This window comes from Sparassis crispa (genome assembly GCF_003851025.1).
Source record: "Sparassis crispa DNA, contig_000014F, whole genome shotgun sequence".
In the NCBI taxonomy this organism is placed as follows: Eukaryota; Fungi; Basidiomycota; class Agaricomycetes; order Polyporales; family Sparassidaceae; genus Sparassis; species Sparassis crispa.
The window spans coordinates 451,021-478,484 of NW_020939761.1; the positions used below are offsets into that span (position 1 = coordinate 451,021).

At 55.6% G+C, this 27,464-nt stretch overlaps 8 protein-coding genes and 1 non-coding gene across 9 annotated transcripts; 4 read left to right on the forward strand and 5 right to left on the reverse strand.

The window, feature by feature from the left end:
• Nucleotides 1–525: 525 nt before the first annotated feature.
• SCP_1501520 (hypothetical protein) lies at nucleotides 526–2,792 on the reverse strand (the record flags this gene model as incomplete). The annotated part of the gene is made up of 5 exons (XM_027764258.1): nucleotides 526–1,012; nucleotides 1,074–1,296; nucleotides 1,360–1,496; nucleotides 1,608–1,737; nucleotides 1,787–2,792. The coding sequence occupies 5 exons, from the start codon at nucleotides 2,790–2,792 to the stop codon at nucleotides 526–528; spliced, it is 1,983 nt and encodes a 660-aa protein (XP_027620059.1).
• A 2,421-nt stretch (nucleotides 2,793–5,213) lies between these two features.
• On the forward strand, nucleotides 5,214–5,960 carry SCP_1501530 (hypothetical protein; the record flags this gene model as incomplete). Its single annotated transcript, XM_027764259.1, has 2 exons — nucleotides 5,214–5,295; nucleotides 5,359–5,960. The coding sequence occupies 2 exons, from the start codon at nucleotides 5,214–5,216 to the stop codon at nucleotides 5,958–5,960; spliced, it is 684 nt and encodes a 227-aa protein (XP_027620060.1).
• A 6,426-nt stretch (nucleotides 5,961–12,386) lies between these two features.
• Nucleotides 12,387–15,426, reverse strand: SCP_1501540 (hypothetical protein; the record flags this gene model as incomplete). The annotated part of the gene is made up of 16 exons (XM_027764260.1): nucleotides 12,387–12,671; nucleotides 12,731–12,931; nucleotides 12,980–13,140; nucleotides 13,194–13,392; nucleotides 13,450–13,626; nucleotides 13,697–14,042; nucleotides 14,100–14,112; nucleotides 14,169–14,487; nucleotides 14,543–14,615; nucleotides 14,671–14,723; nucleotides 14,773–14,807; nucleotides 14,859–14,949; nucleotides 14,999–15,078; nucleotides 15,125–15,146; nucleotides 15,221–15,292; nucleotides 15,343–15,426. 16 exons carry the CDS (start codon nucleotides 15,424–15,426, stop codon nucleotides 12,387–12,389), a joined length of 2,211 nt encoding a protein of 736 aa, XP_027620061.1.
• Nucleotides 15,427–15,809: 383 nt separating this feature from the next.
• SCP_r1501550 lies at nucleotides 15,810–15,920 on the forward strand (the record flags this gene model as incomplete). The annotated part of the gene is made up of 1 exon (XR_003546592.1): nucleotides 15,810–15,920. It is a non-coding gene; the product is annotated as a 5S ribosomal RNA (ribosomal RNA).
• A 671-nt stretch (nucleotides 15,921–16,591) lies between these two features.
• On the reverse strand, nucleotides 16,592–18,008 carry SCP_1501560 (Histidine protein methyltransferase 1; the record flags this gene model as incomplete). The annotated part of the gene is made up of 4 exons (XM_027764261.1): nucleotides 16,592–17,205; nucleotides 17,273–17,429; nucleotides 17,485–17,799; nucleotides 17,859–18,008. 4 exons carry the CDS (start codon nucleotides 18,006–18,008, stop codon nucleotides 16,592–16,594), a joined length of 1,236 nt encoding a protein of 411 aa, XP_027620062.1.
• Nucleotides 18,009–18,191: 183 nt separating this feature from the next.
• On the forward strand, nucleotides 18,192–19,339 carry SCP_1501570 (Replication termination factor 2; the record flags this gene model as incomplete). The annotated part of the gene is made up of 5 exons (XM_027764262.1): nucleotides 18,192–18,251; nucleotides 18,307–18,369; nucleotides 18,419–18,553; nucleotides 18,611–19,270; nucleotides 19,331–19,339. 5 exons carry the CDS (start codon nucleotides 18,192–18,194, stop codon nucleotides 19,337–19,339), a joined length of 927 nt encoding a protein of 308 aa, XP_027620063.1.
• Nucleotides 19,340–19,634: 295 nt separating this feature from the next.
• SCP_1501580 (Carboxypeptidase S1) lies at nucleotides 19,635–21,792 on the reverse strand (the record flags this gene model as incomplete). The annotated part of the gene is made up of 13 exons (XM_027764263.1): nucleotides 19,635–19,740; nucleotides 19,809–19,939; nucleotides 19,995–20,030; nucleotides 20,091–20,420; nucleotides 20,471–20,549; nucleotides 20,604–20,653; nucleotides 20,703–20,796; nucleotides 20,849–20,881; nucleotides 20,939–21,012; nucleotides 21,062–21,152; nucleotides 21,225–21,337; nucleotides 21,391–21,457; nucleotides 21,524–21,792. 13 exons carry the CDS (start codon nucleotides 21,790–21,792, stop codon nucleotides 19,635–19,637), a joined length of 1,473 nt encoding a protein of 490 aa, XP_027620064.1.
• A 1,302-nt stretch (nucleotides 21,793–23,094) lies between these two features.
• On the reverse strand, nucleotides 23,095–24,335 carry SCP_1501590 (Versicolorin reductase 1; the record flags this gene model as incomplete). Its single annotated transcript, XM_027764264.1, has 9 exons — nucleotides 23,095–23,151; nucleotides 23,223–23,318; nucleotides 23,371–23,423; nucleotides 23,481–23,549; nucleotides 23,599–23,664; nucleotides 23,723–23,749; nucleotides 23,804–23,917; nucleotides 23,967–24,012; nucleotides 24,066–24,335. The coding sequence occupies 9 exons, from the start codon at nucleotides 24,333–24,335 to the stop codon at nucleotides 23,095–23,097; spliced, it is 798 nt and encodes a 265-aa protein (XP_027620065.1).
• A 432-nt stretch (nucleotides 24,336–24,767) lies between these two features.
• On the forward strand, nucleotides 24,768–26,572 carry SCP_1501600 (Aldo-keto reductase yakc [NADP(+)]; the record flags this gene model as incomplete). Its single annotated transcript, XM_027764265.1, has 8 exons — nucleotides 24,768–24,881; nucleotides 25,244–25,329; nucleotides 25,465–25,632; nucleotides 25,689–25,713; nucleotides 25,768–25,799; nucleotides 25,856–26,075; nucleotides 26,141–26,347; nucleotides 26,417–26,572. The coding sequence occupies 8 exons, from the start codon at nucleotides 24,768–24,770 to the stop codon at nucleotides 26,570–26,572; spliced, it is 1,008 nt and encodes a 335-aa protein (XP_027620066.1).
• Between the last annotated feature and the right edge of the window lie 892 nt (nucleotides 26,573–27,464).

Consider the following 27,464-nt stretch of genomic DNA (forward strand, 5'->3'; position numbering starts at 1 on the left):
CAAAACGCGCCAAGGCGCGATTATACATCCGTTATCTTATTCAGTATCGTATCCATATCGCCCCCCCCGCGGGTGAGCAAAAAGGGCGGGGCGCAAGTACATGGGTCGGAGGCGTGTAACCCGGAATCGGGGGCGGTCAGTAGATGAGAACGTGGAACGTACAGATGAGAGTAGATGGAACGTAGATGGAACGTATAGATGAGAACGAGGAGTCGGGTCAGTGCGTGCGACGCTATCATACACGTGGTCAGTACGAGGAGCAGCGGGGAAAACGAAAAACGGGGACGGTATGTAGAGATGTATGTAGAAGAGCTAAAAGATGAAAGAGCGAGAGAGAGAGAGAGAGCGCAAGAGCAGTACCGTAAAATTTTCTTCAGCCCACGAGCCGAAACCACAAATACACAGCGACGACGACGACGGCGCGCCGCCAGACAGACAGAGAGAACAAGCCAAAAAAAAAAAAAAAAGGACATGCCTCCACGCGCGCGCGGGTATCGCAGCGGGGGGGGTATCACACACCGGCGCTCACGACTCCATGTCCCCCTCCTTCTTCACCCCATTCACCTTGACCGGCCCACCCACACCACCAGCACCGGGGCGCCCACGGCGCCCCCTCACCTCCTCCTGGCCCTGGCTTGCGCCCTCGTCCGGGTCCGGGTCGGGCGACGGCAGCGACGCGCTCGCGTCCGCCATCTCGTTGTCGCCATCGCCCTCCCCGTCGTTCTCCTCCCCGGTCGACGTCGCCGCGGACGCGTCGTCCACCTCCATCTGCGTCTCGTCCACGCGCTCCAGCCGCGCGCGCTGCCGCTTCGCGTGCGGCGCGCCGCCGATCCCCGCGAAGAACCCGAACGCGTCCACCTCCTCGTGGAGCATCAGCGCGCCGAGCTCGTCTTCCGCAGCGGCAGCAGCAGCGGACGACGACGGTGCGCCGCCGCCCACGCGGAAGGCGCTGAGCTGCTGCTCGAGGTCGCGGTTGCGCGACGCCTGCGCGGACACGAGCTGCTGGAGGTACCTGCAACGCACACGCGCTCAGGCGGCGGCAAGGCAAAGGGAGGAGGAGGAGGGGGACGCACCGGATATACTCGACGCTCTTCCGGAGGATCATCCCCTTGTTCGCCTTCACGACCGCGCCCGCGCCGTCCTCGGGCTCCGCGCTCCCGTCCTTGTCCTCCTTCCCGTTCGCGCTCTCCGCGGGCGAGGCCGCGCCCTTGTCCTTGTCCTTCTCCTTGGCGGGCGCGCCGCCGAAGAGCAGGTCCTCGCCCGACGCGGAGAGCGACGCGGGCATCGTGAGCGTCGCTGCCCCCGCGCGCGCGTTAGTATCCCATAAGAAAGAACGCAACAGGGGAAGGGGGTACACACCGTTGGGATCGAGGAGACACTCGGGGATGAGCGTCGCGAGCTCCGATATCTTCTCGTTGATGTTGTCCCGCCGCCGGCGCTCGACGGCGTTGTGCGACTCGCGGCGCCGCCGCCGCTTCTCGTTCGCCAGCAGCGCTCTGCTTTGCGCCCATCGCACCCATCGCATCCCATCGCACGCCAATCCAGTCAAGTTCGAGCCGAGCACCGATCAGCGCCACAGGCAAGAAGGCAAGGAGAAGAGCACGCACTGCTTCATGGCGACGTCCCCAGGCGGGGGCGCGCTCTCCGCCACGGGCGAGTCCTTGGGCGACACCCCGAGCGCGGTCGCGCCGCCCACGCTGCTCATGCTCGCGGGGCCCGTGAACGCCGAGAAGCCACCTGCACACATCATGAGCGCAAAAAGCCAAAGATCAGGAAGGGAGCGCACCGTGCACGCTGTCGGGCGTGGGGAGGAACTCGCCGGGGCCGGGGAGGAACCAGCCAGAGCCGGTGGCGGAGTGGAGGCCGAGGGGGCTGGCGGGTGCGCGGGCGCCGAGGGGGACGGCGGAGCCGGGGCCGGGGATGACGAGGGGCTGGGTGTGGCCGCGGTGGAGCGGGGGCGGGCTGACGGAGCTGAGGCTGCCGCGCTTGGCGCGGGTGCGGCGGGCGGGGCCGCCGTTGGTGCTGGGGGGCTCGTGCGGGTGGGCCGTTGGGGGGCGCGAGCGCGAGCGGGAGCGGGAGAAGGAGGCGGCGTGTGGGGGCGCTGCGGGGGTGTGGGGGGACGGGGTGCGGCCGGAGGGGGGCATGTGGAAGTCGGGGAAGGTGGAGAGGGAGGAGAGGTGGGAGGAGGAGAAGGAGGGGACCGAGGCGGGGTCTGCGCCGGCGGAGGCGGGTGGGGGCTCGTAGCGCATGGAGGAGCCGAGCGCGGGGAGGGTGCTGTTGAAGTGGGCGTGCGTCGTAAAGTCGTGCAGGCCGTGCGGGTGCAGCGCCGAGGCGGGCGGCAGCGAGTACGCGTGCGCACCCTGCTGTTGCTGCTGCTGCTGCTGCTGCTGCTGCTGCTGGTACGCTTGCTGGTGGGAGTGGTGCGGGGTGGGGGCGGAGATGTCAAAGATGTTGTGCGGGGGCGGGCGGTAGTCGTCGTAGGCTGGGCTCTGGGTCGAGCGCTCGTTGCTCTGGGCGTGCTGCGACGACTGGGCGTGGTGGTGGGGCGAGGGCGCGCTGCCGATGAAGCTGGCGAGGTCGTCGGAGAAGGGGTCGAGGTGGGCGTCGACGGCGGGGAACTTGCGGAAGGGGTCTGGGAGGAAGGGAGACATGAAGAGGTGGTGGTTGTTGGCGTTGGCGTTGGAGTCAAAGGGCGAGGACGGCGAGGGCGGGTCCGGGGACGGGAGTGGGTGGAAGCCCTCCTGGCGGGAGACGACCTGGGGCTTGAAGGACTGGGCAAAGAAAGAGGACATGGCTGGAGGAGAGAATATGGGGAGGAGGGCCCTCTAGCTCGCGGGCGATATATGAACGCCCTCTCGCTCCCCGGCGAGCGTGCCGGCCTGCCCCCCGCGTTCGTCCCCGCGTTTCCCCTCTTTCGGCTCTCACGCCAATCTTCCCACAGATCTCGTCAAAACACGTACAAGCACCCCCCCCCTTTCTCACACCCCAGTCTCCCTCCTCCCTTGCCTGCACCGTGCCCCGCCTCCCAGCGTCCTCCCCGTCCGACGAGGCCCAAGGCGACGCGCCCCAGACGCGTCCCTGGCAGCCCCCGACCGCGGTCGTGCCCAGCCCGCGACGCACGGCGGGCACCCCAGAAACGGGCATCAAACGCGCCGCTTAAACCAATCTACGCCCGCCCCGCTCGCGCGCCTCTGTCACTCTCCATGACGTATCCCCCCCGTTCCTCGCCCCGCCCGCCAGCGACCACGTCCACGACGACGAACGCAGTCCCCGCCCCCCTCATCCAGCAGCCTGCAGCTCCCCCACCCGCTTCAGTCGCCGCAGCGCTCGAGATCCGCCGCATCCCCCACGCACGCCCGCGCCGCAACGCAATATGTATTTCGCCCCCTCCTTGGCAAGCTGCATCAGTCCAATCGCAGCGCATCCCCCAGCCAATCGCATCAGCCCCTGGCAGATTCAGACCTCCCCGCCGCGTCCCCCGACGCCCCCTCCGGCCCGATCTCCGATCGCAGTCCCCCCGCATCTGGCACTCTCTCGCTAGTCGCCCGCAAGCTGGCTCTCCATAGCGCGTCCCCCCCCCCCCCGCCCCTGGTCGCCCTGTCACGACCGTCGCTGATCCCGTTTCATTCTGCATTGCAAATGCCACCCTCTTGTGCGCGCCATCATTAGATCCCCGGCCCGTGCGCACCGCCCTGCTGCATACCCCCGCTCTGCGACATGTCCACCTCACCGCTCTTTTCCGAGCCACACCCGCAGTCATAGTGATTTATGGCTAGTACGCGTACACTCTCCCGTTCCCATCCCCGTCCAAATTCCAGATCCCACATCCCAGGACACCTACAACTTACAACTGACGACCCGGCGGTCGCTGCGCTCGCGCCCAATCCAGGATATATCATCTCCCGTCCCACCGAGTCTGCCAAGCTCTCTCTCTGCGTCTCTTCTTTCCTCGCGTCCCCTGCTCTGCAGCCCTCCCCAGCGCGATCACACTATGCGATCAGCCCCCACACGCTGCGACCCGTCAGACAAAGAGTGCTCCAAAGTTACGAGAAACTGCGAACGAAAAGCGGTACCGAGCGCCCTGCTGCCCGAACCTCTCCGCCTCCCCGTCTTCCCCACTCGCCTCCGTGCCCGCCTCTCGTCGCAACCCAGCGGTCGGTCGCGCGCTCCGGACGCAGAACGCAGAACGGAGGACGCCCACGCCATCGGCGTCGCTTTAGCTCAGACGTGACCGTGCGTGGTGCGTGGTGATCTGACGCGCCTGCGATGGGGCTTCCGCGCGTGGGTGGAAAAGAAGCGTAGTCACGGCCGGAGGCGTGGATGTGGGTGGTGGGCAAGTTGGGCCGTTGGGGAGTGCAGGTGAGGGGGTGGAGTTTGGGCGCGAGGCGGGGGGCTTGACTTCTTGGGCTTGGGCTTGACGTGCGTGTTTGGCCGGTGCGTCTGCCCCAGGCTGCGTCCTCTCTGTCTGTGTGGAGAAGGGGAACTCTGGTTCTGCGTTCGGCGCCCATGTGCATCTCGCGCGTGCGCAGCCACGGCCTTTGCGCACCTTCTGCTTGATCGCTCCTTCTGCGATCGTGTCCGGCGGTGCCGTTCGTTCGCTCAGCTCTGGGTGCGTCCGCTCTTACGGTGCGTTCAATTACTCGCTCTGCTCAGTGCTCGCTGGCTAAGCTACAGCGCGCACTCCCATATGTATATATATATCTCGGATTTCTAAATCCTGGCGACTCTTGGGCCGTGCTCGGGCGATCGCCCGGTGCGCGTTATTCGCACTCGCGAAGCTGCGGTGCGCAGTACGCACTTGCACGATGTTTTCTAGCTTATCCCCAAAGTCTTCTTTGCTGTGCGCGGCACTTGCGTCCAGTTCCCTCGGCTTTAGCATTTCCTTTCCGCCGCGAGATTCTCCCGCGAAAGGCTGTCCGTTCTGTGACTGCGACCAAGCAGGCGGCGACATCGTCCGTCGACACCCTCAGCGGGTTCGACAATGTCGCGAATGAGCGCTACATAAGGCGACATCACCGTCGGGGGTTACAGCGTGCGAGGTGCGTTCACGTGTCCAAAATGACATTGACGCTACATTGATTATGGCTGAAACCCTCCGCCGTAGGTCATCCTCGATACGGGTAGTAACGATCTTTGGGTTGATACCGCTGGAGTGTCTCTCTCGACTACTTTTACGACACCTCCGTGGCCGGCGAGATTTAACTACGGTATCGATGGCCCAGTATTCCTTCGCCGGGGGTTTCGTCCTGCAGACCAACGTGACCTTTAGCAACTACACCGTCGATCGGGTATTCAGTAAGTGGGCAGTACGGTACCCCTTATGTTCGTATTCATGACACACACACGTTTCACGCGCAGTCAACGCACTCGACGTGAGCGCGACCGGTGTCAGTGGCTTGCTCGGATTGGGGCCCGTAAGCATCTCTCTGCACTTGGAACGCATGACTGCAGCCCTATCTTTACCTTCGTCACCCCCTCCAGTCCTGCTCAGCAGTCGGTTGCGTCCTCTCAGCTCCCAACTTGGAAGCTCAGCGTTCTGCGGATTGACCGTTCTGGAGAACGTGAGCGCTCTATCGACGCGCGGGGGGGGGGAAGTACCGCGGGAGTCTCGCATCGTCTTTCAAAGGTCCTTGCCTTCGACTTCGACTTCGGGCTTGGGCTTGGGCTTGACTGGGATTCATGATGTGCGTGCCATGCGAGAGCTTCTTTGCCGGCATCGACGTGTCTGCGTTTTGCGTTCTGCGGGGGCGTCACGGTTCTCGTGCGTGTTTGGTTCTATACGTCTAGGGAGCTCGTTCTTCGTGCGCCTCCTGCCCCCCCTCCCTCGTAGGCCTTCTGTGCAATTGTCTCTTCTGCGGTATCACCGTCGGATCACGTCCTCACGCTCTTCTCTTCCAGAGGAGAGGGTCGTTCCTAGTGCGTCTATCGCCCCATGCTCCATCCTCTATCCGCTTGTCTAATGGATGATACGATGCACTTTTGGACGGGCCGTTTCTGGCGACTCTCGCTCGTCCTGCTGTGCTCGTGCGATGATAGTGTGGTGCCCATATTCCTGTTTTATATATATATTTCTTTTTTAGAGCCCTGGGCTCGTATGCGATTGTGGGCTGCGGTTCCAGCGCTAGAGCCGTATTCGACTCGGGTCCTCGATCTTCAAATTTCAATCCTGGATCCTGGGGTTCGTGCAGGTCCTCTCGGTCTCCGTGGTAAGTGATGTCATGCTCCTTATTTTTTCTGATCGTACTTGCCCGAGGGGCGTGGTAGCGTTTGTGGCGTAGGAGACGCCGCCTCGCGTCTTTGGTGCGCGGGCCGGCGGCGTCGTTTTTGTCTTTTGTTCTTCGCCCTTTGTTCCTTCCCGTTTCTCGTCTCTCGTCTCTCGCTTTTGTGGTTCTCTGATCCGGATTACGGTCCTCGGATCCGCCCGCGCGTTGACCTGTCGTTCTAATTCCCTCCCCGCCCCACAAACAACATACATACGCGCGATGAGTCGCGTCGTTCTTGACGCGACTCACCTTTGTCCTTCCCTTCTCGTTTTGCGCTTCTTGGATCCAGATTATGGTTCCTAGATCCATGCGTCGTTCCTTTTTCGCGCGCACACCGGGGCCGAAGATCCGTGTGCGCGGAGCAGTGTCGTAAATGGCGAGGCGCGCTCCTACTGCGAGCGGTGCATGCGCCGGGGGAGGGGGTTCGTTCGCCTCTTTGAGAGAATATTGTCTCCCCTGCCTCGCCTTGCCTTGCCATCTGTGCTCGTGTGATCCCCGGAGCGCACTGCCATTGGGTGAGCGCTTGTTATAACTCCATCAAATTTTTTGGGTGGCGCTTTGTCCTTCCCTGACAGGTTTTTTGCACTCACTCAAGAACTTCCGCAGCTTGTGCGGTGACAATGCGACGCAAGAAACGTGATCTTATGTGGGGCCGAATCAAGCCTGAGGTGCCGGCCTCGTTTGCGAGCTCTGATCCAGATGTGGTTCTCAGAAATCCGGAGTCGTCCCCGCCCTTCCTCCCCGTGCGCGCACTCTTTCCCGTCTCTCTTGATCCAGATACAGTTCCCAGATCCTGTCGTTCCTTGCGCACCACGCGCACCCTCCTCCGCGTGCATGTCGCCCCGCACACACCGGGGCCGCGATCCGTGTGCCGCCGGTGTCGTAAGTGGCGAGGCGCGCTCCTACTCGGTGGGGGTGGGCGTGCCAGACGCCGGAGGTGCTCGTTCTCCTCTTTGGGAGCCGGTAACTCTGCTCTGGCTTGCTGTCTCTGCTCGGCCTGTGGTATGTTCAGTGCCTTTTCCGCGTAGGTGGGCTCGTGTCGTAACTGCGCGTGCCGGGGACAGGTCATTTGGTGGATCCGCCCGCTGCCCGCCTCGGGATCCGAAGCATTTGCGCACCAAGCTATGGACGGGCGACGGTGATTGAGAGCTCGGTGAGTTGTTGGGGGTGTCTGACGATATAAGTCCGGCCCCGGATCTTTGACGGCGGCGAGGGGCCGGGGTATTGGGTGTGTGTGGGAGGGTGATTTTGGCGAGTATTGCTTCCGCGTTGGTCGTGCTGAGGTCGTGGTGATTGACTTCATTGAATTCCAGGTTCAGTGTTCGTGTATCTGTCTGTCTGTCTGTCTGTCGGAGGTGTGATGTATCCGAACAGGTGCGTCACGATTGGCTCGATGGTTAAACAACTTACGTTCAGGGCGCTTTACGCTTTACGAGATGGGGGTGCGTAGGTGGCGCTGCGCTGCGCTGACGTCGACCAGTGAGTGCGTGTGCGTTCTCACCTTCATCTCGTCCGCGATATTATGCTGATCGGAGCCGAGGCGCCTGGTGCTGGTCCCGGAGATGCAGCATCCGGACCACGTCCGTTCTGGTGTTCCTTGAAGCGTGGCGTCGTGCGCCCCTGCACTCTCCATCCTCCGTCTGACGTTAGCGTGTCCGCCGGAGATCGCAAGTGCGTGGGCGTTGTCGCGGCTAGAAACTGCGCTGTCCGGAGATCATTATTCTCGACGACTTTCGCACGTTCTCGGGCATGGAGAAGCTGCATACGCACCGCCCTGTTGTGTGTCATCTCCCGTTGTCATATCGCTCTCAGAGCTTATAGGGCGGAATACGGACGTTTGGATCGAACTTTTTGTTTGCACTCTCGTACGCTGCTACGTAGCATACGCCGTGGAGCCCCCGGGTCCGCGGGGGCACCGAGGCGCACGTCCAAACGCTGGCAGCGCCGAGCGCTGAGCACCGAGCAGCTACATGTGCGCGCCAAGGGGATCCGGCCGCCAAACGCCCAGCGGGCGTAAATGTGGGTCTCCACACCGCGGGGCCGGGAGAACCATTGAGCACGCTGCGGGTGGTGCGGGGTTAACAGTCGTCCCACAGCTAGCCCACCAGGCTGCTGGGGATCCTCAGGGGCACGCGGCCGGGAGTGGACGCGGAGGCAAATGCGGGGTAAGGGCTGTGCGGATGCGGGGTTGGTGTTGTCGATCGATCGTGTGTGTCATGCACGCGCATCCGTGTAATGATATCTCTGCTGAGGTCTGGAGGGCGGGTTGTCTACGTGATGGTCCGTCATGGCGTACGTAGCGATGATGCGCGTTACCCGTTAGTGCGTTCGTAGCATGAGGGGGCCAGATACTCAGTGGACGCTCGTCGATCGGGTGGGATACGTGGGTGCTGAGGTTGCTGTGCGACCAGGCCTCGGAATGGCAATGTGGGTTCAGGAGGTTGCAGAGTAGCTCCCGGGAATTCTAATAACCGCGGTAAGCAGTTGGTAATTTGCGTCAGCGATGATGATGGTTATGACGGCCGTTTTTGAGTTTCTGCACCCACGAACGAACAATCGGCCGACCTGGTTTGTAGTACATTCAATATTCAATGTCACTGGTGGGACCCGGTTCGGCGCCCGGGGCCGCTGCGCATGCCTGCATTTTTTCGTTCAAGCACATCTTGACATTCGGTACTCAGAGAATTCAATGATCAGGTCAACTGAAAAATGCTCCGGAATGTTGCAACTTGGGCGCATGATCTGCATTTGAGTGAGACATCAGTTAGGCTAGACAAAGTTCATACCATCATTGAAAAAGGACATTGCACAGAACCGCGATCACGCGCGTCTAAAGAAACAACTAGTAACATCAATACCTTTCACATCAACATTTTCTGATGTCTTTGCTAGTTTAAAAGGTACACTGATGGAGAAAGCATCACCATCGTTGTTCTCAGGAACGAGCACGTCGCCACGACTTCGGCCGTTGCGGGATATGGCCTGAACTTGAAGGTGCCGGTTTCAAACGAGAGGAGAGAATCTGTGCACCAAGAACGAGAATCTGTGCAGACGTACATGGAACGCCAAGGTGCAAGCTAGGAAGATAATGAAAATCGCCGCCCTGCGAGAACGTGGCACACGGCACACAATGACTCCGTTCAACGACAATAGACAGACAAATGCAGGCCGCAGTACCTACTAGACAGTGCATCGATGATCCATCGATAGTCGCGGAAGCTACAAAAGCTTGAGTTAGAGACAGGGCTGGTTACCACATCCACCGATCGATAGTCCCATGGCTGAACAGAGCTTGAGATCGGTCCTTCGCGGGAGCGCAGATCGCCCTAGCGGGCTCGCGGTTCGGCGTGCCGGACGAACATACGGAGGATACCAAGCTTTGTTCTTCAGAAGCACCCGGAAATGCGCCAGATGTACGGCAGCACTACTCGCACTAGAAAAGGACACGACGTTCATGAATAATTCGAGAAAACGGAAGTGGTGAACACCCGGAGTCCCTGGTCAAAATCGAATTGGAAGATATGTCCGAGGCTGAAAGATGGAGCTCGAAGAACGAGGACTGAGGGGGCCGGGTAAGCTCCCACTGGCAGGAGTTATTTGGGTTTAGTACGGTCGTGGATTATCCCGGTATACGTCCGACAAGTAACTTTTAGAACGCGGTGCCGGTGTGTGGGTCCATGGACGACATACCTAACTGGCTGTCCCTGCACAATATTTCCCTATTTTAGATCAGGTAGATGGCGAGGCGAGCACTTGTCATGCACGACGCATCCCATATCGCGGAGAGGACACGTAAGTACGGTTTAATCTTTCAGGCAGCGTCGGCACTAGACTGCCTGTTGCAAATTTGGATGGGCCTTTCATTAAATTGCCAAGTCGGAATGATTATTCGCCTGAGGTTCGACTACGTCCGCATCGAATCTGCCCGCGCGTCATCCATCGTGTTCAAACGCGCCAAAGAGCTACAGCTGTTACTTGAGGGGCACGGGAGTTCAGCAGGTGATCTTTTCAATACTATGAGACAGCGCGACTCACTATCGTGAAGTCATGCACTATGCACGATAATCATAAACTCATCGCATGAGATCGTCTTCGACCCAACGGACCGGCACAAGACTAGTATCAGCCATTACCGTGCCAAATCAGTAACGAAGCCTGCCTCGGAGTATTGTCGTCCCGTATGAAAGGATACTTTGACTCAGCCACTGTCAGAGAATGCACGGACAGATCCAAGTTGATCAGAGGCTGGTCGGCAGTAGATCAGATACACCTGGAGAAACTTCGCGATGGCAACGACCGACAAATAAGAGCAGATGTGAGTTGAATTCGTCATCGTACCTTGGTTCAAAGCCAGGGAAAAATGAGAGCCGAAAAGTTGGCACAGCTAGCTCGGACCCGAGATGCCATACCATATTGATCAGCACTACCAGTAAAGGAAGGACCTGAGCAGCGTACATGCCACGGACACTATACCACTGGAACATCATTTAGACGGAGAAATTTGTACCCTTCGAGTCGAATGCCTTAGGCGACTTATTTCAGATCGAGGAAGTACGACGCTTGGCTATGCTGGGCGAGATGCATTTACAAATACAGCCACCTTCGGTGTGCCTGTTCGATGAAGGCGTGCGATATCAGACCATAATCACCAGCCGGAGTTGACGGGCCCCGCTTCGACACACCGGGGTAGCATCTTTGGAGTATGCAGCCAGATTCAGATACCCAGGCTAATCAGCCTTTCGACGACTCATTAACGGTGAGTAGCCATACGGCGCAAACCCTAACAGTTAGCGTCACAGGAATGCGGGGTAAATTGGCAAACAATAACCGGCTCACCGGTGTAGGGAAAGCAACTTGAATGCCAAATTTGATGGACTAGCCTACGACCCCGATCACTCCAGGGGAAAATGGACACACCATGAGGGGATAGTCGTCGTTCAATCAAGTCTCCATACCGCTCTCACGTGGAGTATACTCATTGTTCTGTGGGAGGGTCGATGCTAAAACTACAATGGGCAGGATGCTGCATGCAGGTGCAACGAAATTCTGACTGCGGCAAAGTTCAAACAAACCGTGCAATATCCGGTGAGCAAAACAAATGTAGGCAGCTTCTCTCGCCATTGTAAGCCGTACGTCATGGACAATAGAGATCAAGGTCACACTGGGATAATGAGGCCAATAACGAGACAATCATCAGGGTTGAGCTGGTAGGTTTCAGAAGCCATCGGAATGCAGCAGCTGACAGGTGATTGTAATAAGTGATGCAACGATAGCGTCTTTGTCGACCGGTAGTCAGTGAGAGACGTCCACCAGAAACCAGAAATAGGTTGTCTGGCAAAATCCATGACTGATGGACGAAACCTGAGTGCAACTCAGGAATTGCAGAATAAACTCGATTCGCCTGCATGTTATAACAATCAACAAAGAAGCATGGTTGCGACCAGTTGCATTTATTCCGCCTCGCTTCAGAATAAGTAGTTGCACGGCGATCGGTTATGCTACTCACCAGTGGGCACTCAACGGAGCCACTATACCCAAGAATTCTTCAGGTCCTTAGATTGCAAGTGTTGGTAGCGTGTGCTATCGAGACTTTCACTGCTCGGTTCGTCAACACCCCACCGGCCTATTGGAGGGAACCTCCGAGCTCATCGTCGTGGTTTTGTGATCGCATCGAAGCAATTTGTGATCGTTATAATTCCTGTCCGCAGAGCACGCAGAGATGAAGATAATTACGTACATTTTGAACACCAGTGATGGAGCCTGAGATGATTGCAATCCATCGTTCACAATGATGCCTCGTCAGTGGTGCTGCTGCCCACGATGCCGCGTCCTTTGGGCAGGTATCTCTCGCACGGTGCACTGTTAAGAGACAGTTACTGCGCTCTCCCAACCTCGAGGCGGAAGCATGGAAGGTAGCACAGGCCACCTAGAATCCATGGCACTTGCGACGTGTTCGCTTTCCGGTCACTATAATGGCGGAACGCAGTCGCTTCTTTGGTACCATGCTAATTTTGACGTGCGATGGCGGTCATACAATCAGATAACCGATTGCGTCCAGTGCGGTACCATTACATGAGGGCATAGTAATACAAGAAATCCATGGCTTGGGGCAGGCGGCAGCACTCACCGTAAAATTCCCTTCAACTCCTCCACATCTTCGATGGGCAGCCCGCACGTGAAAATTTCGCAAACGCGGACGTTGGCCGGCACCATGGCGGCAGCGTCTCCCTCGAGGTTGTCGAGATCCGATATCAAGCTTCGCAGTGTTGCGTTGACTCGGCAGAGTTCCCGTGGCGGCTTCGTCGTGTCAAGATGTATGAGCACGCGGTTAGGAATGAATAGCCCTCGAATGGTCTGGAGGAACAGGGACGGAAATTGTCCTTCTCGACGAGGTTCGCTCAAAATGAGCTGATTGTGAGGTAAAACACCCGTTAGTAGTAATATCACGTATAAGTCAAAAGCGATACCTGTTTGTACCCCCTCTCGGCCATGAGCGCCGTGCTGACCATAGCAGCGAGCGCGAAGGGCGCCGCAGCAAGTATCTGTCCATTGGACGTCAGGATGCTCTGCGCCTTCTCCTGATATTCGGCGTGTCTGTCCTCCGCGAAGTGTGCGAGCCGATGGAGATTCGACAACGTTATCGACGCCGCGCTCGGTTCGGCTCCATCCTGAAACTGGTGAAAATCGGAATGCATGAAAGAGACGGCTCGACTAACCTGAGCATCCTTCATCCGCACCAGTATGTGTTCATCCGGAGCAGAAGCAAAGTATCCCCCCTCTTTCTCATCGTAGAAGAGATCGTCTTGCTTCTCCTGCAGCCGAATTGCCCACAACATATACTCCTCCTTCGCGCTTGCTTCATACAGGTCTAGCAATCCTGCAGTGCATACGTTGAGCCTATGGCGGGGCTCTGAGACGAATAGCACATACCCTGCACCAAAAAAGCGTAGTCATCCGCCTGTCCGGTGGGCCCCTGCCCCTGTCGATAACTACGCCAAAGCTCCCCGCTAGCTTCGTTATAGAGCTTGGATCGAATAAACGCTGCCGACTCCTCAGCGAGCTCAAGCGCGTGAGAGCACAGGCCCAGATCCTCGTTAAGCGCCTCCGCTGCCCTCGAGAGGCCAGAGATCTAGCGCCATTGATCAATCCTAGACGGTAGCACTGCGGATAAGGGAGGGTTCCCTACCATTAAGCCATTCCAGCATGTCAGAATTTTGTCGTCAAGATGGGGGCGAGGACGGTGTTGATCCCTGTGTCGTTTCATCTTGGCCAGACTAGCATCAAGTACCTGTCGCACTTCATCTACAGGACGGGAAAACTTCTCCGCCGTCTCTTCCAGTGTATGCGCCGTATACAGGACATTCTAACAACAACAATAATCGTCAATTTCCTTTGCACGATGCGAGGACAGCCGCGCACAAAAGGTGACTTACCTGACCACGGAGCTCCCCTTGTATATCGTGCTGCGGGTCACAATTTCCCTGGGCCTCCACGCCAAAATGGTACCCAAACAAATTCGTGGACTCACCGAGCAGCTCCTCCAGCTGCTGCACGGTCCATACGTAGAACGCGCCCTCCTTCTTCACGGTGCTATCGGCGGACGGGAGCGAGTCCGCGTCTTCGGCGCTGTAGAACCCGCCCTCAGGACTCCGGAGGTCGCGCGCGACGTATGAGACGATGTCTGCGGCCATGGCTCGCAGCGTGGCCCGCTGAGGAGATTCTGCGGGGAGGAGCTGGAACAGTTCGAGAGCACAGGAGAGGAGCTGTGCTTGATCATACCTGAAGCTTAGCATCAGTACCTACCTTAGCATTTGTACGCTGGAGACGTCAACTCACAGCATCTTCTCGACTGTTCGAATGAAAAGCGTTTAGCAAATAGACAAGCAAAGAGTTTCAAAGGCTCACAATGTGGAATATGCCATCGCTCATCAACAGAGTATCTCGCGAATCCACCGCCGACGACGTCCCTGATCCCGCCATTGTAGATCTTCACCATTGTCTGCACAGCCATATCCCGTGCGGCCTCTGCCTCCGTCATCTTCTCCTTGTCCACCCCCATATTGAACGCGGCGTACCGCGCGAGAAAATGAATAGTTGACGAAGTCTGTGGAAACTTCGGCGCAGCACCGAAGCCGCCGTATTGCACGTCGAACAACCTCTGCAGACGGGAGAAGACAGATGAGGCAAGTGAGGGAACAGGGATGATAGCCGAGCTTGTAGCGACCTGCATGAAAGGAATGGTAAGTTACGAAGTTGGCGGACGTGAGGGTATCGTGAACATTTGACGCAATACGCAGTTGCTCGATAATGTCCTTCCCAGCTGCCCTGCAACGCTCGGGCTCGCTCTCCCAGCTAGGCCAATATCCACATGAGACGAGCACGTGTAAGAAGTAGAGAGGGGACGCACACGTCCGCAAGCTTCATCAGGACCTGCCTGAATTGGCCTGGCGGAAAGTAAGTCTGTTCTAGTGCTCAGCACCGAACCTAGTGAGAAATTAGGGGATCCTACTCCGGCGAAAAAGGGATGCAACTCCGGAGTCAACCCTGGAACGCGGTTACGGTATCCAACTGCTGCTAAGACAGATCGTCACTCACAGACGGACATAGGCCATCCGCCGCCCCCTGTCGTAGCTTGCAAAAATGTCATGTACAGCCTATCAACGTCAGGCCTTTCTTCTCTATCGACCTAGGGATATATATGAGCAAGAGAACGGATCATCATCAATGCGAAGTACTTTAATATTGACGTAGTGATCGTTCATGAGTTTGGCTGTGACCTCGTCCTCAAAACTTTCGTGTGCGAGAACATGGCACCCTGGGATATATCAACATGAGCGTGAAGATCATGACACCCTACGTACAATGGCAAGCAGAGTATCCAACCTGCAATGAATTTATTACTCATCGAGTATTACAAAAATGACACTACAATGCGCCGACTCTTTGGAATAACGTACTGATAAGAATATCGGCTTTTCCTCCTGCTTTGCTTTCTCGAACGCCTCCATTCCCCACTCATACCACTCAACCTGGCGCATCTCGGTCGAGGAACGCAAGAATAGTGTGACAATAGACAGACCGGATTCTCAGCGTGCTGCAGCAAATACGGGCTTTTGGCCTGTGACAAACGATTCAGATGTCGCGAGCCGTCGCTTGAGCTCATGTTTCGGTGAAGAGACGTGGCGAAGGGAGAAAGTAGCGAGTTCCTCAATTTCGACGAAAATATGTATCTGCAACGATCAACTCTGTAGAAAGAGCGGAATAATAATCGTGCATGGACTCCGGGTGGTGGTGGATACAGAAGAACCATACTCCATTCGATGTCGTCATCATCGCGGGCAATATATGTGTGGCCCTAACCCTGGGACCTTCAACACCTAACCCCACAGTCCCTACTTACTCCCTCCGCTGTCCACCTTTGCGGACACCGCCGCGACACTTTTGGTCTGGGAGCTTGCTCTCCGAGCAAAGATCTTTATGAGAGCATGGTAGGGCCGGTTTTCAATATACCCTTTATAGATGGAATCGCACCACAGAAAGCTATCCACGGCCATAGGACTTCGAAAGCACCGCATCCCGTCCGATCTGCGCAGTTAACCGAAGTGCCGCCCAGTTAGTACCACGGTGGGGGACCACGCGGGAATCCTGGGTGCTGTGGTTTTTCTTCAACTATTCTTTTTGACCAGCTTCTAGCGTAAGCTTCTCGATACGTTTACACCGCTAGATGTGGACAAAAGTTTTGCCTAGGCCCAGTGGAAGTCCGGAGACCAATATGTGCTATACTCATGACTACGCAGCTCCATGGTTGTCATTGCTGGAGACCCCGGGTCATTGCACAGACCAGCTTGAATGGCATGAGCTTTCGAACAGTGTCAGGCAGTCTGCATGGTGTCTTATGTGTATAATACTAAGATAGGGCTCGTTCATACACGACTAGCCTCACGTGATCCAAGATGTCACACTTGGGGGAGATTTCCTTCAAAAATGCAACTACTCATGCTACACTGCATTTAAGCCATATCTGCTTCCCCAGAATGTAGAGAAACCCAATGTGATCAATGTGGGGAAGCATATTTATTTTGTTTGACCTGGGGACCGAGGAGATACCAAAACCATGTCGGGCTTAGGCTTATTCTGAAGCTTCAAATGTGCCACTGACGTCCTTTTTAGGAATTTCACGTGATATGTCACCTAATGTCACGGGCGCTCAAACCAGTCGTGTATGAACGAGCCCTATCTTATCTAGTAGGATAAAATCGAGGCAGTCTGTTGTGCAATAGATCTAGGGTTGTGGGTGCGCGTAACAATAAAAATACGTATGCATACGTTCATTGAGTAGTTCCCCATACGACGCGCATAACCCTCCGGCTTACACCTTGTTTGCGTTCCCACACAGTCTGCACAGCTCCCCTTTCTCTCCGAGTCGACAAAGGCGCATCCTCGACCGCGTGCACAAACTCCGAGACACCACCGCCAACCCCGAAGTATACCAGCTTCGCAGCTACAAGGCAATGATACTGCGCGCTCGGAGAGATCGACAATTGTGCAGAAACGAGATCTTCCAGCGGCCGGGCATCAGCGGATTCTTCGTGCTGCACGTCCGCTTTGTCGACTGTAGGCCCAGCACCGCCGCATGCGCGCCACATCAGGTCGACCAACGAGGGTAGGCTGTCTGTCCGATAGATCGTTTCAGAGGTGAGTATGATGTCATACGACCCTCCGGCGGCTTGCAGGTCGAATGTTCCCCATGAGCCTGAGAAGAAGCGCAGTGAGATTTTGTGTTCTTGCAGAGACGCACGGAATGCCCCGGTCAGTGCGGGCGTAAGAGGCAGTTCGCCTAGCTGGGTAGGGTCCGCCGGTGGATGGGGATCTTGGTCTGCCTCTGGGTCTGAGTTAGAAGAGAGCGCAGACGAACGGTACGAAGCGGAGGCGGGTGACATGTCTGAGTCGTGCCGCAGGGTCCGTCAGATATGGCCAGACGACGGAGAATAACACAGTAGGTTACGCACACCATGCCAGGATGACATTCGGCAGCGTGACAAGCCGCAAAACTAGATCGTTGTAGTCCTGCAGATGTACATGGGTCTCTGGCCGTTCTGGAGTCGGCTGAGAGGAAAATAGTTGATGAAGGAGGTACAAGGTGGGCAGCGCGGTGCCGCAGCCAAGCTGAACAGTTCATCAAGTCGATATACCACAACTCCTAATACGCTCATAGACGTACCTCGAGGATTCTCTTCCCTCTCAGGCTGTTGGCATAATCACTTCCGTGCATGCTATCCAGACAATCTACCAGATCCAGGCTACACTCCCAAGTTTTCAGCCCGCCCTCATATACCCCGGGCACAAGATCAGAAGGCGCATCCAAAAACTCGAGCTCAGATGCTCCACCTGCGTAACCTGCAGGGTCCTCATCTCCAAGCAAGATGAGCTGGAATCGAGCGTCGAACAGGTCCCGCCGCGCGAGCGCCAGCTGCCGGTGCGACGACAGCGGCACCGCAAGGGGGGAGTACGAAATTACGGGCGGGAGCACGGACAGCTGGCGGGCTCGCTGGAATGAGTTCTGCGATACCCGTGAGAATGGTGGTGCGCATTTACGAGGTCTAGGAGGGGGTGTTCGGCGAAGCGCTTTTCGGGTACGTCTTCAAGTCCTCGCGATTGCTCTGGTAGACTTGCTGAACCAGGTTCTTCAGCCACAGGCGCATCCGTGTCAAGATCGTCGTCGACGTCGAAATTGAACTTGAACATTCTCCGAGACGGTGGCGAAGAAAAGTTGCGAATCGAGAAGATACAGCAGCTTACGTAAGGACAGACAATTGGGCGCTTACATATACCAGTAGTCAGCGCTTCCGAGCTGAAGGTACCTTCGTGGTTGACGCCCATCTTGACTTCACTCTCTTTATTGTATCCTTCGTACTTTCTTGCGTCAACATGGGTAATGATGGAGGAAGCATTCCCGATAGACGGGACCTCGTCCGCAGCAAACCGAAGGTGTGTCTGACTTCCCGTATTCACGGACTCTGCGTTCGACTAACTGCATTTGCAGGCTGAACAAGCAGACAAGGCTAACCAGTCTCGTGCGAGGTGGTTCTTTTGTGCACTGTCCAAGGTATGTATGGAGATTCTTCGTCAGAACATCGCAACTCATCCTTTCGCAGCGCCCATTGCAAGACCCCATCGTCTCGTGTGCGCTCGGAAAGCTGTATAACAAAGACTCCATTCTCGAGTACCTCCTAGACAGGACAGCTTACGGTGACGGAGAGGAGATCTGCGGCCACATCCGGTCGCTGAAGGTACGTCGCTCACACCCCACTTCACCTACTCCCATTCCTAACGCGTTAATGACACAGGACGTGAAGACTTTGAAGCTGACTCCGAATGCGGCGCTGGCCCCAGGGTCTGACCCTTCACCCACCCGCGCGCCCTTCGTGTGTCCGCTGAACTTTAAGGAGATGAACGGCGCGCAGCCCTTCGTCTATCTCGCCTCCTGCGGCTGCGTCTTCTCGCACGCGGGGCTGAAGGCTGTCTCGGGCAACACCACGCCCCCAAGGATTGACGGCACGCGTGACGGAGAGAAGGGGAAAGAGAAGAACGAGAAAGAGGCTGCACAGGACGATACTGGGAAGCAGTTCGACGTCTGTCCGCAGTGCGCGACCAAGTACGACCGCGCGGAGGACGTCGTGCTGCTGAACCCCGCCCCAGAGGAGGAGGTGAAGATGCGGGAGGCGATGGAGCGCCGGCGCGCCGCAGAGCCTGCAAAGATGAAGAAGAAACGGAAGGCGCACCCCAACGGCGGGGACTCCGAGCGACCAGTGAAGAAGAGTTCGAAGGTGTCGCCCACGCCAAGCATGAACCCCAGCATCGCCGCGGCGAGCAGAGTGGTCGCGGAGAGCCTTGCGCAGGAGGAGGCAAAGCGCAAGGCGGGGATGAGCGAAGCCGTCAAGTCGCTGTACGCCTCGAAAAACTCGACCAAAAAAGAGACGTTTATGACAATGGGTACCTTCACACGAGTGCGTACACGATATTCGTCCTGTCTCAGGCCCGTCGACTGACCAGATGTTTTACTACAGTACGCTTGACGTGGGATCGGCTCGAATTCTGCTGTTTGTATTGCTACGGATGTTTTAGTGTATCGCCTATCGTTATTATTTCGTGTACATTTAAATAAGTTGCACCTGCTCCCCGACGAAGGATGGTCGTGGACACGTAGCGTGCATTCCTACTAAGTCGATGGCAGAAGTCGGCCGTAGTCCTGTGTACCTCAGCACACGACGTACGTGTCTCATTTGGTACTGCACAACCATTCGAGAACAATATCGATCAATAGCTGTATAGTCAGTCCGACATCCTAGCTATCTGATGACCGACCCCTCGTCACGTCGAGAAAAGTGACTGATTGCTCATGATCTGGCTGAACATCTGCAACGCCGCCTGGCCTCTGCTAAGGGTGCCGTACTCGTACGCAGCGACCTCATGGCCACTGCAGCAAGAAACAATTACAGTAAGTATCAACAAATAATAATATGAATAGGCTGGAGAGACACTTACGCGCCAAAGATGCGCACGTACGAGAACATCCCGGCGTTCTTGTAGATCCCTGCGGCCTGTCCAGCGACCGTCCAGCTGGTGAACTGCTGCTGCGCAAACTGGCTGCTGAACTCTGTTTGCAGGTTGGCCACCTGCAGGACATAGATAAGCAAGGTTCAGGCCGTCGGTATCAAGTGGGATACTAACCATAGCTTCAACACCCATGAAGTTCATGATGTAGTCCTATACACACCCAAGACCGTCAGCTCATCATCCGACGAAGTACACCGGAGATCGACGCACAGCATCGCCGTCATAAACAATCGTGCGCACACCCGAATTGATGACCGTCTCCAAATCCGGCCGTGAATTGCGCATCCAATCGCCCGTGCAGGCGAAGTTGTTGTACACCTCGTTACTATCCTCCTGCCACTGGCTATCTGCGCCGATGAGCGCTAGGAGCGTGGAGTTCGATAGGTACGGCGTGAGGTCCGGCGGGTATGGGTCCGGGTTTTGCGATAGCACATAGTACACGTCATAATTGCCTGCGAGTGGCTCGAGGATATTGTCGTTGCAGTACTGTTGCGCGTTCGCGCATGTGTCGTCGGAGCCGTTGTCATAGCACGCTTCGATCTGCATCGGTGTTTGGCGGGGAAAAAGTAATTGAGATCAGAGCGACTCGCCTGCGCTTTGCAACCGTGTCTCGATGTCCAGGATTGGTTCCCAGTGCCGATCACCGAGCTTGAGACGAGAGGGTGATACCTGGCGAGCGCAGCATCATGAGCTTAAGTTCGCACATGTAAACGGGATACCCACGGATTCGAACCTGCATATTCGATGTATCCGGGATATTGCGAGAGCGGATCCTGGCAGAAATCGGAGTGACTATAAAACATTCGAGGAGGAATGACCTACAGTGATACCGTCTCCGACTCCCAGGTACTTCAAGTTGATCAGCACACCGGTCACAGATCCGTCGGCGATTCCAGCATTTTGCTCCAAGAAGTAGCTGGTCATAGTGGCATTAGTCGACGCGTCGTGAAGGATTGAGCTTGACTGACGCTGCGAATGCGGGTCCATAGTGGCCTCCGTATCTGCGATGGGAGCTTACAGTCAATGGAAGATTGAAGGCGAAATAGTAGCATACGTACGACTCTGTCCACAGTGCGAATTCGTTTTTCTGGTACTTGCTGAAGCGGGAATCCGCGAAGAATATTTGGAGGAACTGTGCCAACAACTGAGAGGGCTAACGTTATGGAAAAAACCCGACTTACTGTCCATATATCATCTGCGGCCTCTTGCGATGTGCGGACATTGGTCGTGCCGTATGAGAAACCAGTACCGATAGGTTGATCAACATAAATCCTGTAGATGCATTAGAATGCAATTGGGCTGCCACGACGCGAGATAATGAAATTCGAGTCTGAGTCGGCTTACATATTGGAGACTTCATTCCAGGAGTACGGGTTGAGCGTCACACTGCTACTATCGTTCGTAATTCGGCAAGGACCATGTTCTTGAAACAGGCCGATCATGCTCGAAGATCCAGGCTGACATCGAAGTTGACTAATAAGAAACGAGGACGAAGGAACGAACTACCCACTCCGCCATTCAGCCATATAGTGAGTGGTGCTGTATCAGGGTTGTTCCGTGCCTCAAAGAACCAGAACCTAGTGATACCAATGGTGAAAAGTAATTTAAGAGGTACAGAAACAAGAGTGAAAGATGCAACGGACCACATGCTCTCTGAGGACGAGATGTTGCCGTAACCCGACGCCTGATACACATCTGGAGTGGTCTCACAGATACCGCTGTTTTCCGTGACGCGTAGCGGCCCCGTTACACGGGTTGGCACTGCAGACGCTACCTTCTCTTTGACCTCTGCGTACGATGCACGGAAGGCGGGCACGCCGCCCAAGACGCCATCGATCATGGGGACCTGTCCACCTAAGACGGAAAGGACTGGCAACGTCGCCAGAAAGGCTACCACGGGCATGATTAGCATGATGGAAGGGTCACTGTAGGGCACACCTCAGAGCCGCATGGGCATTCTTATATGCCATTAGGTTGCCGGTCAGAATCATGATTCGCAGACGCTGGCTGACTTGACGACAAGACAATGCAATGCAGTCGACTTCTCGTAGGAAGGCGGATGGTTCTAGTCTGCTATGAGTTGCAGGGGTCGAACCGTAGCACACCATTTCCGACTAACCGAAAGGTTGATCTGCGAAACGCGTCACAGATCTGGTACACTGAGACGCGTTGACGCGACCAGCTGACCAGCGTAGCCTACCTGTTAATTTCATCTAAAAAAAACTTTGTGCCCCTCTGCTGACTTGGTTTCCGCATGAGTGCTGAACAATGTGCTCCTTCACTCTCATTTAAATTTAATGAGGGGCACAAAGTTTTTTTAGATGAAATTAGGCTACACTGGTCGCGTCGACGCGTCTCAGTGTACCAAATCTGTGACGCGTTTCGCAGATCAAACCTTTCGGTTAGGTCCGGAATGGTGTGCTACGGTTCGACCCCTGCAATTCATAGCAGACTATTATAATTGAAGAGGGCAACAGCATGGCCCGTTGTAGAGAGCGCTCATACCCAACATCATGATCCACTCCTCAAACGTTATTGCATCTTATCCGGTGATCTGAAGGGTGACGTAAATTCTATGTACAAGCCAGTTGGCCCGTCGCGGGGAGTAGTGTTGCCGCGAGTTGAGTTGAGTTGAGTCGGACGAACTCGCCATACTTATAGGTGTCCGGAGATCACGGTGCACATATTGTTGCGGTGGAGGATACTCGGTAGAAGACCCTTGAAGCTTGAAGGCCTGAGAGCGCCAGCGATTACGTATTTGTGTGAAAGCCGAAATCACGGATATGAGGAAGGAGTCGAAATAAAAACGGCGTACATCCGACACCCCACGTCTGTAGCACGGAGTTCATATCAACAGTAGTTTGCCAGCAGCTACCGCATATATATTGAACGTTGAACCCTAGGCTGAAGTTAATAAAGCCTTCGGCAGACGCACTGAGGAAGCCTTTCGCATGGATCCTAAGCAGTACATCGCGACAAGCTGGTACGGCTTGGTACACCGACAGTCGGTGCAAATGACGAAGAGAGCTCAAGACACAGGACTAATACAAAAATATATATCCTGCGATGTTCCCGAGTGCAACACATCGGTAAACGTGGTTGGGCGAGGGCGAGCATACATTTATCGGCAAACGTGGTTGAGCGAGCCCGAGCATACATTCATCGGTCACCTTCGACCTGGAGCGACAAACGGAAAGGAAAACTGGAATCCGCACTAATACAGTCCTCGCTCAATCATAACGGAGACCTCCATCAACATTGATGCATTGACCTGCATGAAGACGCCATATCATGAGCGACCAGTCATTCAACCCTTCAAACACTGACAAACACTGTGCTTACCAGTGACGAAGAACGACTCTGGCTTCGCGAGATAGGATACAAGGCTGGCGATGACCGACGGTTCAGCATGCGAGTATCAAGGGGCATTCCTATGTACTATTTTCCAGAAGTCGGTCGGTGTCGAAAGGTATGAACTGAATAACATTACCTTCATCGCCGTCGAGGCTGGTCCCCCGTTGATAGCATCATCAGGATGAAGAACTGCAGGGCGTGATCGCGTCAGACAATAGCAGCGTGACGCGCGAAATATGCACGAACCCATTGGAGTGAGGATGGCACCCGGTGAATAGCCATTCACCGTAATCTTGTGCTGTGCCCATTCTGAAGCTGTAACACGTTCTACGCAGGAAGTGCAAGCGTTATGGAATTCACACACCGCAACTCTGAATGATCCCGCGAACAGCGAACTTCGACCCGCTGTAGGCAGCCATGTTTGCCTGACCTAGAGACATTATCCGTTCAACACGTAAGTAACGGAATTAACCTAACCTTGTACGTACCTCTCTTACCAGCGGTGGACGAAGCTCCTATGAGCGGTACGCTTGATCGCCGTAAGTATCAGTTGGTTGACGTTGGCTCACCTATAATTCTGCCGCCTCTGCCTTGTTTGATCATTTGCAGCGCGGCATACTTGAAGCACCAGAACACGCCATTTACGTTCACGGAGTAGACGAAATCGGTATCTTCAGTAGTGGCTGCGATCACTGTAGCGGTCATAATGCGAAGGCAGACACGAAGGCGTACTGTCGAGCACGGCCTTGAGGAGCATGACGCCGGCGTTGGCAACCATCTAAGGAAGTAGCCTCAGCTTTGTGATCGTGATTAAAGTGCTACGAAACGCACCACGTCTAGCGAGCCGAAAGTCTCCACGGTCTTTTCAACCAAGGCCTTCACGTCCTTCTCGGACCTCACGTCCCCGGGCACGGCGATTGCACGCCTTCCTTTGGCTTCAATTTGCTTCACCACTGCGGCCAGTTGCTCCAATTTAGTCGGAACGTCGTTTACGGCGACGTCGAGCCCGTCCTCAGCGAGCCGCAGAGCGATGGACTCTCCCATGCCTTGAGCGGCACCAGTGACTATGGCAATACGCACAGACGATTTAGCAGTCGACATCGTGGTTTGCAGTGAGGAGAGCGAGAGGAAAGAAGGACTGGGATCGATTCTTCTATCATACTATCATTGATAGCCCACTGGTAATACAAGTGTTTGAGGATTTTGCCTCTGGTGTGTCAACGAAATCCTGGTAGCACACTCGGACGTCAGTAGTGGATAAAACTCTTCGTATCTGAACTCATCGTCAGCGATAATCTTTTCTGGGCGACTTGACCAAGATTTGAGGACAGTCCAATGGAATCAAGCAGTTAAAACAGCTGCAGAAATGCAACTTGAAATGCGGTTTCTTCGGCAGCCTGACTTGATAACGGGGATAGCAGATAAAAAATGACACGTTCAGCGCTTCTGGGGCACCCAGGGTATATAACATACATATCATATCACACGAAGGACAGGACCACCAACCTAACGTTCCTCTTATCGATGTCCATCATGTCTCTACCTCTTCGCAAGATTGGAAGCACTCCGGTGACCGCCATCGGTTACGGGTGCATGGGCATATCTGCTTTCTACGGAAAGGCACTACCTGACGAGGAACGTCTCAAGGTAAGGCCCTAGTGACTCTCTTCGTTGAGAATTGTTGCGACAGTTCGGTCGACACATTGCACTGTACTGGCTCCCGCCTCCTGGACGAACAGTTACTCTGCACGAGCGTAACGTAAGGTTTCGCGGAAAACGGCGATCGTCCCTATCGCCCTCTGGTTGCTGTCGCTTGTCGGAGTGTGTGTAGAAGAAAGAACGAGGACTATCCAGGCCATAAGAATGCCGAGCCTGAGTGAGTCACTCGTACGCCAGTGAAGGGGAGCCACGTGATAGTGACGCGACCACGTGCTTGCATGTTGGTCTCTCATGAACTCTATAGGTCACTTTAGTACGCCTGACAATTGGATTGACCTTGAACTTTACAGATCCTTGATGCTGTATACGAGAATGGTTGTACGATGTGGGATACCGCCAATATATACCAAGATAGTGAAGAGCTCCTCGGAAAGTGGTGGGTTCTTTGCTGCTAAACATTCATGTTATCGCACTGGCTGCGGCGCGCGAAAGCTGATGGTTACAGCGAGACCGTGGCCAGCAACAAGCTCGAAACATTCAATCTTTAATTCAACTGATGCGCTCGTTGCAGGTTCAAGCGCACGGGCAAGCGGAATGAGATCTTCCTCGCGACCAAGTTCGGAATCTTCCACTCTGGCGGCAGGACTATCAACGGTGACCCGGACTATGTTCCCCAGGCATTTGCAACCTCGCTGAAGCGGCTTGGCGTTGACAAAGTTGATCTCTACTATCTGCATCGGTACGTGGCCAGGTCCTTGGATATGTACCACTGAACGAGACTGATGTCGCTAACAGCCCGGACCCGACTGTCCCTATTGAGGTAGGTTTTTGCAGATGGCGACACTGTTGTGTGTATTAGCTAACCTACATCTAGCGTACCGTTGGTGCCATGGCCGAGCTCGTGAAGTTCGCTCGCTGACCCACAAGTCTATTCTTTACCTTGTGCTAACATATCTTGTCAGAGCCGGCAAAGTGAGGTACCTCGGTCTCTCCGAGTGCTCCGCTGACACGTTGCGGCGCGCACACGCGGTGCACCCGATCTCCGCACTTCAAGTCGAGTACTCGCCGTTCACGCTGGACATCGAGGACGAGAAGATCGGCCTGTTAAAGACGGCGCGCGAGCTGGGCGTCACCATCATTGCGTACTCTCCGCTTGGCCGTGGCCTCATCACGGGCAAATACGTGCGTCCGCGCTACAGCATGCTCGTTGAATCTTCGTCCCTGACGGATGGGTGCTTTAAATATAGCGGTCGCCCGACGACTTCGACGAGGACGACTTTCGGCGCAGGGTGCCGCGATACTCTAAAGAGAATTTCCCCAACATCCTGAAGCTCGCGGACGGCCTCAAGAGGATCGGGGACCGCCACGGGGCGACTGCGGGCCAAGTCTCGCTTGCATGGCTCCTCGCGCAGGGCCCCGATATTATTCCCATCCCCGGCACCACTAAGATCCCCGTATGTCCCCTCCACCATTATATCATCCCCACAGCACCTGTGGGACTAACAATATGTGCTACTCTGCAGTCACTGAAGGAGAATTTGGGCGCGGCGAAGCTTACGCTGACGCCGGAGGAGGTCCAGGAGGTGCGGGAGATTTCCAAGGACGCAAATGCATCAAACGGTCCTCGCTACCCCCCGGCATTGGCGGCCGTCTTGTTTGCTGACACCCCGCCGCTGTGAGTGCACGCCAGTAGAAGGAGCCAAGTTGTTGTTGTATGATTGCAGTGAATGAATGTCAAAGTGTATACCGGGGTCAAAGACTGAGTATTCGGCCCCGCAGAGATGACAATTTCTGACTGGCCCCACTATATACTTTTTTCTCGTTCTGCTCCGTGCTGCATCTGCAGTTTGGAAGTATTTGGTAACTCACTGCGATACACATCTCATCAATCCCCACAACAGCACAGTGTCCCCTGATCGAATTCAAGCCTCTCAACACTACCCATCCCTTCTACCTCATGAATTTGTTGGGAGTCTCCTTATAGTGGTAGGGGAGTTAGGTCCTAGCGGAGTTTGAAAAACTTAACCTACCGGCGCGGGCGGCCCCGCGTCATGTGCCCACTCAATGCGGCAGGCAACCTGCCCCAAATGGCATTTCTGATGTAAGCACATACCTACACCGCCAACTGAGCTAGATCTCAGCCCGACTCTCAGTCACTAAGATCATGCGATATCCGATGTAGATAACTGGTAGATAACTGTGTGGTTACGGCGTGATATCCAAAATCTGATCTCCTGTGAAACCTCTCTGACAAGCTGAGATCGTCCGGTAATATCATACTGAGTCCTCTCCTTAGGTCTCAGCAGCTCTGATAACGTCAAAGTGCGCAAAAAGTCACCTCTGCCTGCTATATTTCCCTGTCCTCTGCGACCTCCTGCTCCTTCCTACTATTGCTTGCTCATCATCTCGGAGTCCGGAACTCTGAGTACGCCCTCCATTGACATGGCTGTGCTGCTAAGAACGGGCCCTAAATTTTGCTCCCTGTGTTCAAACTGACACGTGATGCACAGACTTAAAAGTTTGTTCTCCGGCATCTTCTCTCGTCTTGCCATCTCCGACACCCTTCACCAT